This window comes from Bombus pascuorum, chromosome 4 (assembly GCF_905332965.1).
Source record: "Bombus pascuorum chromosome 4, iyBomPasc1.1, whole genome shotgun sequence".
NCBI lineage: Eukaryota > Metazoa > Arthropoda > Insecta > Hymenoptera > Apidae > Bombus > Bombus pascuorum.
Window position 1 is genome coordinate 7,481,089 of NC_083491.1, and position 14,646 is coordinate 7,495,734.

General features: G+C 36.2%; 1 protein-coding gene across 2 annotated transcripts in view; it reads left to right on the top strand.

Moving 5' to 3' along the window:
- The window catches only part of LOC132906422 (A disintegrin and metalloproteinase with thrombospondin motifs gon-1), a 181,981-nt gene that overhangs the window by 113,484 nt on the left and 53,851 nt on the right, over positions 1 to 14,646 (top strand). For both annotated transcript variants that reach the window (XM_060958597.1, XM_060958598.1), the window contains exon 6: positions 8,677 to 8,866. In XM_060958597.1, coding sequence (XP_060814580.1) covers positions 8,677 to 8,866 — 190 coding nt within the window. The remainder of the gene's footprint in view (positions 1 to 8,676; positions 8,867 to 14,646) is intronic.

Consider the following 14,646-nt stretch of genomic DNA (forward strand, 5'->3'; position numbering starts at 1 on the left):
GGAATTTCAAGGACACTTACCGGTTACTATTTCTTTTTTCATTTAGATTTCGCAAGTTTATAAGCAGGCTGCGTTTACGCAACTCTTGCACGTTATTTCACTGTTAACGTACGACTAGAAAATTGAAATCATCGAGGGAAGAATTAGATTCCGAACGACTGTTAATTTCAATCGGTTGATTTATCAAATAGCCGTTTTCTTATTATAGACGATATGACTTTTTCCAGGAGCTTCGAGTACGAAAGAAATTTATATCGATGAAGTAACGTTTAAATGTACAAAAATTGTACACGTATCCTCGAACACGAGAACATTCGTCTTTGATAATTTTCTTATTTGTTAGCCGATCGTTATAAATGTTTTTCCTCGAAAATTTCTAGGGTTATTCAACTGTAGAAAGAATCGAGAACACGGATGAAAAAATGTAATTTTTAATGACGTTCATGAAACAAACGCAAGATCGTACATGAGTTTAATGGAACATCGTTGCTCTATGTTTCTTCATAGATAATTGCAAGCGTAATGGCGATATATGATGCAAATTGGAACTGCGATAGAAATAGAATGGGTTAAACGGTCATTCGATCTTTACTTTTTTCTCATTTGCACTCTTCGCAATTGCAAATCAAGCAATTTTCACGATGCAAGAGATCCAAATGGCTTCTTACTGTACGTATATTCTTTATGGGCAATAACGTTTGAAACCATCTCGAAAGACTTAAGAGGTTCCAGAGATTTGATTCAAGGAGAAATTACCAAGGTGGATGGTAGAATCGATTCGCAATGATAGCTTGCGCGTCTGAATTTTCATTTCGTTCTTTGTTTGAAATAAAACTTTGACATTTATTGCCCGTCATTTTGATCGATATTGCATTATTTTATTTTGAAAAGAAAAAATAGACAGAAATAGCTATTGTGGAAAATATTTAATGACTAATTCGTAGCCGTACTTGTAAAAATCTTTTGTAATAGACGTTCCTAACATAAAATAAAACATCGAGTAATAAATAAACGATTTATGTCGTGTATATAAGAGTCTTTCGATGCAAAGTGAATAATTTCTTTTACATTCAAACCGTTAATTTCTATTAAGTATCGCCTGTATTGTTTTATATTCTAGAAATAAAATTTATATGTAAAAAAGTTTCTTTCGTTTTATAAGGAAATAATGGATGCACAACATTTTCCGTTTGATATTATTTTATCGAATTACGTATGATCCATTTCGTTCTATCAAGATGAAGATCACAACGTTCGACAGATTAGGTTTCACGTTTCTATAAAGATGCGTTGTTATAAAAAACGTGTCTGTAAAAGAAAGACACTTTTGGGACAAACTGATATATGTCCACAAACATATGTACCGTAGGGACGGAGGATAAATAGAGAAAACAGATAAATATATTCAAATTGTTAAAAAATAATTCACACCTAAAACATTAATAAATGCTTGGTATTTGAAATATTAAAAAATATTTCATGCTTCATTCGTAGTAAAATGTATATCATGTTTGTAAAGTTGCAAAAATCGGGAAAATATTTTTAAAGAGATTTCCTTGATGAACGAAGTTTAAAGAATCGAGATAAACGATATGAAAGTTATTGAAAAACTTGTCAAGCACACTGTACATGAAATTTCGAAAGACGGTGAAAACCTTGAAGTCTCCGCATCCACAGCAACGTGAAATGTAATTCATTGCCGTCATCGTATTTCCCTTTTCTGTATCAAAGCAACCTTCTCGAAACTTTTATAGAAAAATACGAGAAATAATTCCACGTATACTCGTAAACACGACATACCATAGAAAAATGAAAATTTCATTAAACGTGGAAAAAAAGGAGGCTCGATAAAATTATGCCAGCCATCCTTCTTCAGGAATTTAATCGATTAAGAAAAAATCCAGGCTTTTACTCGAATACCATGTTGACACGTTACAAACGATCATTAAATTCAACAAGCGCACGGTTAATCGCCGACTCGAACACGACGAATTCCATTTAGAAAATCTGGGTTAAGAGCGCTTAATTCTCTGGAAATCGAGTAATTTGTGAAGCAACGATCAACTAACAACGCCGTAAGTGTTAATTCTCAATGTAGGTTTAAGGCTGTTTAAGGAATTTCATCGTGGATACAACGAAGGACGTAAACTGATATAAAAATAGATTATATAAAATTAATTTTCTATTACGCTTGTAACATAGTTTACTTTGCATTTTAAATGCCAAGGGATTATATTGTTTCCAATTCTATATATGAAACATTAATTTTATATCATGATTCAACTATAATTTATATTATATTGTATTCTACCATAATAGAATAATATATATATATTGAAAATTTAAATTTATAATTGAAATTTATTTATTTAATAATGATTGAAATTAATTTATTAATTTATTTATTTATTTAATAATAATTGAAATTAAATTATTCTATTATTTTCAATTCCATATAATGGTATATAGAACTTTGATAATAAATGAGTATTAGCAAATGTTCAGTTATCTTCCTTGTAGCAACGTGGTCTTCAATTTTTCTTCTCCTTAATTTATTCGTTTCTTCGAGTTTTGCTTTTGCCTCTGTTTCGTTAAATCTTTGAGAAGTTAAGTTTTTATCACAGAGGTATTATACGATATAATTACTCCTAATTTATTATAAAAGATAAGCAAATGCTCGACGCCATTGATACAAATGGCTCTTAACATATTCAGAGCCGATAATTTTAATGAAACTGCAAAGCAGAAAATTGCAAAGTCCTTGAATAATTAAGATAAGGAGAATCGTTAAACATTATTTACATGTAACAAATGTAGTTAAAAATGTATATATAGTTATATTTCGGTCACCTCAAATTAATTTCATTACACTTTCGCTATAGTTTGCTCCGAATGAATTTAATTGCATACACGGTATTTTAAACAGATTTTGCAAATGAGTAGAAATAAATGGTATGAAATGATAACAACTACGTACACTCTTTCGTCCCTAAATACATTTTCGTATTGAAACGGAAGTACAACGCGAATTATCAGGAAGTCGAAGGCGAGACGTTGCCCCTTTTCGATTTGTTGATTCAATGATTAAACAAACTTCCGAAGAAGCACCTCGTGAAATTTATTTGTTCTCCACCGAGATAGAAGCATTCCTGAACGATTGTGAGAAGAGATGCTAAGTCATACACATAGACGCAAGGAGTATGTTAAAAGTGAATCATCTGTAGCATTGGTATTAAACTATCAATTTCCTTGAAACTACCCTCCGAGAAAGAATCAAATAACATTAAAGAAATATGTCGTAGAAATATTTACCAAGAAGGAAGTATATTTTATTTCAATATTTTATTGGAATATTATAAATTATTACAACATGTACATACTGCAAATTTGTTTAGCTGTCGCCGTTCTATCGAATGAATTACTCCGAAATTATTCTTCTTTCGCTTTCGAATCGTTAGATCCTTGCACATTACACAACGAAATGTTTTATTTGTAATTTTCTTTATACATAATAATATGAGATATACGATATTTATTAACACGTAAAACATATTTGTTAGCTGAATTTTAAATACAAAATGGATTTTAAAAATCAAAATTTTAGAAAACTATTCAATTGCCCATCATAAGATAAACCCACACATTCTTGAAAATCTGCTTTGATTTAATGATAACTTTGGGAGATCGATAAAAAGATTTCCTTCTAATTTTACATCGTTGATAAATGATTCTATTTACGCGCGGATTACGTAAATATTGTCGGCATACAAACGGTTTTCTTCAACCTGAAATCACTATCGAAAGCTCAACTTGCGTGTCTATTATTAGTGCCGGACAATTCCGCTCGAATCTCTTCGAACGAAACGTCTTTTCAACAATTACAATTCGCTCGTATGAAAAGTTTATAGAGGTATCGTTTCATAAACCGATATAATCTGAAAAATTCCTCAAAAAGAAAAAAGAGGAAACATCTTCACCTTGTAATTAAAAATAAAAATAAACAAAGGCACACGATATTTTCCCTTTTCTCCCTTTTCGCCTCCTCGTGTCTCAGAGACAAAGAAGACGCTTTCTCGTGCTTGCCATTTTTTCACTTGTGTCTCGAACACGCTCCAGCTCGACGCTTCGCGTAAAAAGCATTCGTAAATGGAAGAAAACATGGACGGTGTGTAACGATCGTTTAAGGGAACGAGGATCGACAATCAGACGGATTTCCAGCTGGCCAATAAATTTCCTCGCTCTCCTCTCCGAGAAATGCACCGTGTGCACGCGCGTACGATCTTCGATTCTGAATGAGCGAACCAACATGTTCGTAAAGGTGAACTTCTTTTTCCCTTATAGGTGGTTTACACGCGTGCAGAATGGCCGTTTACGGCTGTCGTAATCCATAGGACGACCACGACAGCTGAAAGGCCACGTTGTCTTTCGGCGTTCAATAGAAAACCACGCGGCTCTCGTTGTATACGTAGCTAGGCACTCGCAACAGAAGTCTATCCATACGTACGTAGTTTTCTTATTTCGATCCCTTTGTCCGAAAGGTTTGCGCAGCTGCTTTACTGTTTACGTATTCCACCTTACTGCGTATGATCAAAATTTTGCCGGGCAACATGCAAGTGTTGCGAAATGAATGGAAACTATCTTTGCACACTTTCTACGTAGGGTAAAATAGAATTAATGTGAGTCGGTTAAGCTTCCACGGATCTTTTTATTTATTTAATTTGTACTTTACAATTTGTCCAGCTGGATATTAGGTAAATTGTTCTAACTTTGTTGCTAAGTAACTTGTGGATGGCTACCACCAACAGCATACCATCTTCGAGTTTGTCTATTTTATTTCTTTAGCGAGATCAGTGGGGTGTTTTCTCTTTAGTCTTCTTTTTATGTTTGCATGGAATAATCACTTATATTGGTTGCATTAGTTTTTGGCGAGGATTGTTTTATTTCTTTAATTTGTACTTTACAATTTGTCCAGCTGGATATTAGGTAAATTTTTCTAACTTTGTTGCTAAGTAACTTGTGGATGGCTACCACCAGCAACATACCATCTTCGAGTTTGTCTATTTTATTTCTTTATACAGGTCAGTGGGGTGTTTTCTCTTTAGTCTTCTTTTTATGTTTGCACGGTATAATCACTTATATTGGTTGCATTAGTTTTTAACGAGGCGCTGTTGTATGTATTTTATAAAATAACAATAAGAAAATTAGTGGATCAAGAATGGGATTGATTTACGAAAGAATAGGAAATTATCGTGTGCTTCTACAAAAATGAATATAAAATACGAGAGAATGGATAAAAAGAACGTAATCCTATTCAAGCGTCGTGATTTGAGTCAACGAGGAGATTACGTGAATCATATACTGCAGCATACGTACGAGAAGTACCAGTCTTAAATTTTCTTTTGTCTGTTATTATAACGAACAGAAGGATATAATTTTAATTTGTAGAACGCATAAATTTGATATCGATGGAAATGTTGTATGACTAGAGTCGTACGAACGTTCATGAGCAAATACCTAGAATTTCGAAACAAATAATAGAGAAGAGACGTGTATTAAATAAAGAAGCAATCAGATGCCACCTATGTAGATCGAATGATAAAAGGACCATCTAGGATTTTATAGTTTCAATAAAGAGCACATAGGCTATAAGACACGTGTATAATATTTAATCTGCTGTGTAACAGTTCTAAACACAAATAGCAGTTCCTTTATTGCTGGCGAAGTTGTTAGACCTGTGTTAATGTCTTGTGAACACGCAACAATTCCTATTTTATTTATGTCAGATGCTATTTAAGTCATCTGCATATCAGGGATTACACTCGAGAAACTGAAATTACAAGCGGAAGTGCGTTAAGGAGGCGTTGATAATAATCGACGTGTAGCCGTTAGTCGCCCTTCAGCCAACGAATCGTATCGTTACTCATCGCTCCGTTCTCGACGACCAGCAGAGATTCCTGTAATTAGGAGCAATAATTAATTAGGGCGACTTTCTCTGGCTCTGGTTCAACCAGTTGCCCGTATGACTCCTTTTTCTGCAACTGGTCGACCGATAATAATTATAAGCTTCTTAATTAGACCCGTCGTCGATCAACAAGCAATTTTGTGAACCATCAGTAATATATGGCTCGTCATTTTTCTGTCAGACTATCGTTCGATATTCTTTTTCGTATCTACCATCGTATCTTCTTATAGTATTATATCTATTAATTTTTTTCTTTTTTTTTTTTTTTTAGAGAAGTTTCTTTCAACAGTGTTGGAAACAAAAAGTTTTGTTTCTCAGATCTTGCGTTATATATCGTGTATTTTTCTCTTTTTTTTTTTGCATTTTACATTTGCAAAAGAAATTAGTTACTTTTGGTCCTTAATCGGTGCCAGGATCGAATATCAGAAGAATATTCTTCGAAAAGAAGATGAACGATAAGACACGAAAAATAATTATGTAATCGAATTGAGGGTTACTAGGCCACGAATTCTTATGCAAATTTATATTTCTTATTGCTTTTATGAGCAGATCAATAATTCAAAGAGTATAATTTAGATATTTGCTTCGTCCATTACAAATTATAAGAATCAGAGCAATTTCGTTATTTTATCTGCTTTTGTATATTTGTACGGTGAATTTTACGCATTTTTGCATCTGGAAATTTTCCGCGGTCTATATATTATCGTTGAAACAACAACGAGACAGAACAGAAGACCGGCATGTTGAACGCGCTCGGTTTTAATCGATTATTTTCACCTGATCCGCTCGAGTTCGTCCGCGGTCCGCGGCTTTGCCCTCACACGGAATTTACGTGGGTGGCATATGCTTAGCGGGGGCGTCCCATGTAGCCGGTGTGTTTCACATTCAAATCGAGGAAGTTATGTCAGGGCAACGCTGCATGTATAAATAAATGACGATGAATGCGCCGGGCTAATCCGCGATACTTTTCGTATCTCAGTTTGTCGATCGGCAGGTTCTCCGACAAATTTCGAATTTTTCCATTTGTTTTACGTATACATACGATCGTTAGTCATTTCTCTCCGAATTCTCATTATATTTGGCTAAGGTAATAAATCGTTAGATCACGAGTGTTCGTTTATGGAGAATTAAAATTTGTAAAAAAGTGGGCAGAAGATATTTAGCGATAATATAATTTACATAATGGATAAATATGGTATTTAAGATGAGATATTTGTTAGGATTTATAGGAATCAATGTTTGGCTAATGAAATTTTATTAATAGCCGAGTACTATTTAATTTTGAGGATGGTTAAATTATTTTTAATTTGTAATTTGGTTTAGTAAATTTGTAATTCTGGTCTAGTGAAAGTATCGACGAAGAAGTGGGAGTATGTAAAAAAATTTCAACCGCAGAATTTTTCTTCTTTTTTCAACAATTCTTCAAGCAGTAAAAAGTGCTTTTTCTGTTGAAAGTTTTATGGGGTTCGGTAATAAAACACGTTTTGAGCGTTGTATATTTTACGAGCATCAAATGGACAAAAAAGTGACAACGCCAGTTGGAAATTCCTGTAGCATACTCGAAAAGAATGGCACGGATGCCAAAATTTCGACGAGCTGAGCCTTTGAGTGTTACGGATGACTCATGTTACTGGACATTGATCTATGGTTCGTAAGAATAGCCCAATGAATTCGTCGATTTTCAAACTCACTATGTATATTTGAAATTGTATCTAATTTTAACTGTATCTCTTCTTTAACGTTCACTTTTTTAACAAAATGTAGAATAACTTATACATATGAGTTTATGCGAACTTGTAATAGAAAAAGATATTTACTTTAAATACTTGTATTCGATAAAAAAAATTCTAGTTATTAACTGATAACACGCTACACTTTAATATTTAGCTTGCAACATATCCATATTTATCCCGTTTTCTCTGTTTATAAATATAGTTAAAAATAGGACGAACTTATGTTACAACCTAAAATTTTTAAGACACATTTTTAGAAGAATATTTTACGATATTTTTCACAATTTTAAATACTCCGTTGCTAACGATATTCAAAAGTTAAAAATCGAGACTTTCCTTCACCTTCTTAAATCAGCACCTAAATTATTTGCAACGCGACAAAAAGTTGACTACGATTTAAGAATGTTGTCTTTAGTAATTAAAATCATAAACGGTGTAATATAAGGATCGAGTTTAACATCGGAGAGTAAAAACGCTGGACTTAACCAAACGCGATCCACTCTTTTTGCGCCAATTTAAAGAGAACGAAAGTCACATAAAAATATTCGTAAATCAATTATCTCCTTTCACCGTACGATGAATCGCGATTTTGTAAAATTACCTGGTAATATCTCGTACAATGAAAAATCTTGTTTGCATGCGACAATCTCTGTTTAACCATTAAAAAAGAACGACGAAAAGTAAAAAGGGTTAAAGAAAAAAGACTCGATCGATCACTTTCACCGCGACGGATATGGTTTAACGAAACGTTATCAAAGCTCATCTGGCTAGAAATTACGCGGACAATTGGACGAAATTTCACGGTTCGGTGGCTTGAGAAAATAAAAAAAAGAAAGAAGGGGAAGAACGAAGGAGAATCCGAACGAAAGAAAGAAAAAAAAATAAGAATGGTTAGCAGTAGGTAGCCAGTTTCATTGAGGAGATAAAGGCCAATCATGCTGCAGTGACTCACCGAATTTTTGGCATACTTTTTTGCCGCAGACGGGCCACGTGAGAACGTCGACGGGAAGCTACATAATTAAACCAGCCAAGCCCTGGCGGCAGAGTGACAAGGATTCTCTAGAATTTTCGTTGGAGCACGCCATCCAGAAGATAAGACCGTACACCATGGATCATAATCGAATGAACGACGTCGATGATCGTGCTGAGACTCATAACTGTGGCGTGAAGGGTGAGTTGAAAATATTTGAAATAATTCAAGCGTAGATTTGTTCACTTTGTTTTTTCTAAAACAGCAATTTAAATAAATTGAGTACGTCGTGAAGCAACTCGGCATCGAAACTAGCTTTGCATTTGATTTTCAGATCGTTCACGCGTGTTTCTCTTGAAAATATTCGTAATATCAGTTACACGGATTAATATTAATCGAGTTACATCATGAAAAATAACAATATTTTAGTAAACAGCAATTGAAAGGTTTCGAGCTTCTCCGAGTTAATAAGTATCTTTGGACTGCGTATATTTATGCAAATTCGTATCTTTATGGAGCACGATTACAGTGGCTGTAACACGTATCTGTACATTGCATTTACCATAGCACTTATATACCAATCATTAAGTTGAAGTACATTAAACTTCGCAATATTTTCATATGGTTACGAATATTTAATTACAAAAATGAAATGTGGAAATGACGAAGGTGGGCCGTTCGTTATAAGATGAAGCCACCTACAAATACATCTCCCAGTCACCGTATATTAAGCCCAATAAAGCTTTATTTACATTCTACACACTTTCACGACGGCGCTCGTAAAGGCATGAATTTGCATAAAAATCCGCAATCTAAACATCGCTCCCCTAAAACCAAGTTGGTTCTCGGAGAGGAACGAGAGTGGTCTCGCGCCGAAAACGTATTAATAATGCATGCAGTTGGTGCAGCTCGCATTAGGAGGGACAACGATGCACACGTGTGCAACGAACAGGCACAGCCTGTTTGTAGTACTACAAAACGTTCAGGTGACTTCGATACCTATCGTTTTATTCATGACCAACGTACGTTGGTTGGTTGGTTGGTTTTCTTTTAAAAAGAACGACATGTCACGCGTGTGTCGCACGGTGAAAGTTCATTCGAGCGTGCGCCGCCAAGATCTGCGAATAAATAAATGGACAGGGGTCTGGACGATGGGATCGTTCTTTTCTTTTTTTTTTTCTTCATTTCTTGGCCCAGGACCGGTTTTTTCGACAGCTCGATTAACATTCCGTTGTCGAGCCATTTCATTGTCCACCAAGGCGCGGATTAATTATTTCGTCAGCCGTCGACTGGTGTCTTATGTTCGTTGGATGATCTTCGAGTTTCTCCGAGAGATGATGATCGATTCGCGAAACTCCTTTTTTATTTATGAATTCATCGCGGTTCTGGTTTCTCTTTTACCGTGTAAAGGTGCAGGAATTTCGTATTGATCGAGCGTCGAATAAATTAATTTGGAATGTGTAATGACGTTCGTTTCCAGATTGCCAGCGATTTTATTCGTACTTTTCTAGGTTCTAGTTAGATACGTTTGATTATCGTTGTTCTCAGTGCTATCAATTGTTATGCAAGGGTTTTCGTAAAATAGAAAGCGAGGTGGAAAACAGTAAATCTCCGAATTATTGAGAGTAGAAGTAGATCGAGGTAAAATTTTCCTGAATCTGAGTTCATAGGACTAGTTTGATACGATACGCTGTATCATACAAAAGTGGAGGTTCTCGTACTTAGATATGTGAAATAAGTCGAATTTCAGCCCGATAAATGGAATTTTGCTATACAGGTTGAACTATGGACAGATTAAGAAAGAATCTTCTATTTTATTTTTTAGATCTTTTTATTTGTTTACTTTTTAAGACTTTTTCATTTACGGTAGCCAGAACGAATACCCGGGCGCCTCTCGCTCGAGCTTTACATTTATTTTTATCGTAGTTGCATGTGGAAGGATAGGAAAGAAAAGAAACAAATGTTTCGGTCTAATAAATTGAAATACAATTTTATTCGTGATACGAGCGACCCAAGATTATACAAACATGAACAGACGTCGTCGCTCGTACGTCTCGTGACGCTGGAGAGAATCGAAGAAAGAAAAAACAAGAAAGAAGAAGTCAAAAGGGAAGAGAGATAACTAAGTACATCTAAGACACACGGTGGATGCTGACCGTTTCACATTATCGATACCCACACGTACACGTTCACGACTCCGCTTTATACCACTTGTTATATCATACAATTACGATTGAAACTTTACAATAGGTTACGATATTCATTCGCGACCTCGGTTCGCGAATACTCGCTTCTACCTTACCAGGGATTTACTGGCGTCGAACGAAGCTCAACACTACCTTGCAGACTCCGGCTTATTGCCTTGCTACGGATGTCTGTCATACACGCGCGAGACTCGTACAAACCGCGGACAACTCGTTGCAGGGGACTTGTAAGTCTGAATTCGTCTTATCGATTGTTGCAAGACTCAACAAACGATTAACAATCAGTACACGAGTGAGTCCTTGACTACTGTTACCGTTTCGTTACGTTACCATTTACTGTTACCACTTTACCGATTACAGATCTTCGGTTCAAAGGCTCTGCGTGTTCGAATCTCAGCCTGCGACAGCGTTACAGCGGCCATAGAATCGCCGAATTTGCACATTCCTGGACGAACGCATCGAGAATGAGATACAGTAGCGGACAAAAGTTTAAGACGAAATGGAAGAAATAAATAATTGATTTACTTTCCATAAAAAATATAAATACGGTGTTCTACTTTTGGTATTAACTAATTGTACATTTGTTTGTACACTTAGAAAAAAAATTTCATTTTGATATTTTGCTCAATAGCTAAGTTATAAAAAAGGAACGAAATCTGTATAATATTTCGTCGGTCAAAAGTTTAAGACTATACAAAAAATATTAATTTTTGGTTAAAAAATATACACAATTTTTGTTTAAATTCAATATTTTGTTCAATATCCGTTATTTCTTATCCCTTCGGTACATCTTCTTGGCATAGAATCTATTAATTTTTTATATTAATCTACCGTAATATTATTCCAGGCTGTTTCAATCGTAGAGTAAAGTTCATTTAAATTTTTCGGTTTATAACCTTGTACTGTCTTTTTTATGATGCTTCACAAATTCTCGATTGGGTTAATGTCTGGTGATTGCGACGGCCACGGCAGCACGGTGATATTTTCTTCTTGAAAAAACTGTTTCACAACCCGAGCCGTGTGCTTCGGATCATTATCATTTTGAAAAATAAAATCATCACTCATATTGTTGCGTGCAAAAGGTAACATTGTGTTCTTGAGTATGTCCTTGTATTGAAAACGGTCCATAATTCCATTGATACGACATATCGGACCAGGGCCGCTTCGAGAAAAACACGCCCACACCATAACGTTGCCACCACCATGTTTAAGAGTTTTTAAAACGCACTGTGTTTTCAAACTTTCGCCAATTCGACGTCTAACGTACCGTATCCCGTCAGAACAGACGCGATTGAATTTCGATTCGTCAGAAAACAATACCTTTTGCCAATCTTCACTTGTCCAATGCTTATGAGCTTTAGCAAATGCAAGTCGTCTTTTTCGATTCCTAGAACTCAGCAGTGGTTTCTTTTGGGGTTTTCGTCCTCTTAAGTTAAAGTCTTCTAATCTTCTCCTAACAGTTCTAGCACTAATTTGTGTATCGTTTTCATAGTTTATCTCCGCAGCAATATTATTTGCACTACGAAAACGATCCTTTTCGCTCAATCGATGAATCCGGCGATCCATTTTCGGTGTTGTTTTCCGTGGTCTTCCGTTTTTCGGTTGATCGCAATACATGCCTGTCTTTAAAAATTTATACCAAGCTTGTTTACAAGCTGTTTCTGACCTGTTCACTATATTTGCTATTTCGGTGAAGGTTTTACTTTGCTTTCGCAGCCTTACGATTTGTTCCCTTTCGTTTTCAAGTAAATTCTTTGATTTACCCATAGTCTGTTCCTACCTAAATGAATTTTAAGCAATAAAAGGTACACTAAACAATGATTTTGACATTCCAGAATCAAAATGTTCAAAAACTGTACTCGTACTCACGTTTTACACAGATCGTCTTAAACTAATGTCCACTGTTTCCAAGTGCTAGGCGGTAACTAACTGTTGTAACTCCTACATTGTTTGTATTTAACAACTGACTGTCTGAGGTTACGAAGGTCAAACATACAGCTACGTTATTCCAAAGAGACAAACCGAATAGAAGAACAATATGCGTATAAGATGTTTGTAATCCGGTTTACAAATCATCGTCTTAAACTTTTGTCCGCTACTGTAGATAACGGCGCGCTCAGTGCACCCCGACTATCCATCACGTCACTCGAGGCACACGTGCGATAATACGATCGAATTACACGGATCTATATGGGGCGGAAATTACCACGCCACTCTGTTGCTATGCCTCCGAAGTCGCAAAGGTGTGGTCGTAATTACGATCATCCCGTACGAGTTCCGAGGCTAACGTTGAAGTACAAAGAGGGGACGTTGTAATTTCTCGCTTAAAGTTCTGGTAACGCTCTAATAGACAATTTGGCGCGTGATGATCTTCGCGCCACGCGGATCGGATCCTATCTTAACCCATTCTTAACACTTTGACAGCCAGGTATTTCTTGCGCGTAGCACTTACTGTCAATAGCCAGTACTTTTCGCTTGGTCTATTATCGTATAATTACGATACACTTTTCGAGAAAATTCCATCGAGATCATCATCATTATTGAATCTTTATAGTATCGTGTTAATTTATTTTGTACATTTATACATTGTACGAACTTATTGATTTATTTCCTGATCGTTACGTACAGTTATATAAAAATCGGGATTATAATCATCTTCTGACCATTCTGACTTTCACTAGACCATTAGGCTCACAAACTGCCGGGTTTTCCAATGCATTTGTAAATCGTTTCTTATATGTTATATTTAAAACGATAAAGCTATCAAACATAGAGATAATTTGTCTCGAGCGTAAATGCCAATTGAATTAAAAAAAGAAACTAAAGTCACTTAAACGTGACAATAGTCGACGACGGATGGAAGAGCGAAATTATTATAGCTAAATGACAGCGGCTGTCAAAGTGTTAATACGTTCATTCGCTCATACACGCTACCAGAACATCACAGCCATAATATAGTCGTTCTTCGTTGCGCCGGTTAGAAGGGTAAGTTGCGATAACCTTGATCCCTCCGAACGTTCGATCTTGCGTCTAATCTCGTCCTTGATCACCCTGGTCCGACGATGGCATTATCGCCTGTATTGGGCCCTGGTGATCCACTGGCGCGCCCATCGAATTGATCTTCTCGAATTTCTTTATCTGGTTAGATGGTAGTCGATTAGGGGAGGTGTCCTCTGTTTGCGTGTCGGTGAACCTAACACCGGATCTTTTAAAGCTTCACATCATCGTAGCCTTGTCTTTTATCCGCAGCTGCGCCTGAATTGTTTCGTTTACCTGCACCTGAATTTCTCTGTCCGTTTTCAGCCTGCGCCTGAATTTCCCTATCTGTTTCCGACCCGCGCCTGAATTTCCCTATCTGTTTCCGACCCGCACCTGAATTTTCCTATCTGTTTCCGACCCGCACCTGAATTTTCCTATCTGTTTCCGACCCACACCTGAATTTTCCTATCTGTTTCCGGCCTGCATCTGAATTTCCCTGTCCGTTTCCAGCTGGCGCCTGAATTTCCCTGTCTGTTGTCGGCCTGAGCCTGAATTTTCCTGTCTGTTTCTGGCCTGCGCATGAATTTTTCTGTCTATTTCCTGCCTGCGCATGAATTTCCCTATCTGTTTCCGACCCGCACCTGAATTTTCCTATCTGTTGTCGGCCTGCGCCTGAATTTCCCTGTGCTGATTCCGCATAGATTTGTGGTTAATCAGAATGCATAGCATGTAGTATTGGACGATTATGGTTGGCATTTCGTCCTTGCAGCGATCAACTATGGCTCTTGTCTGAGAAGG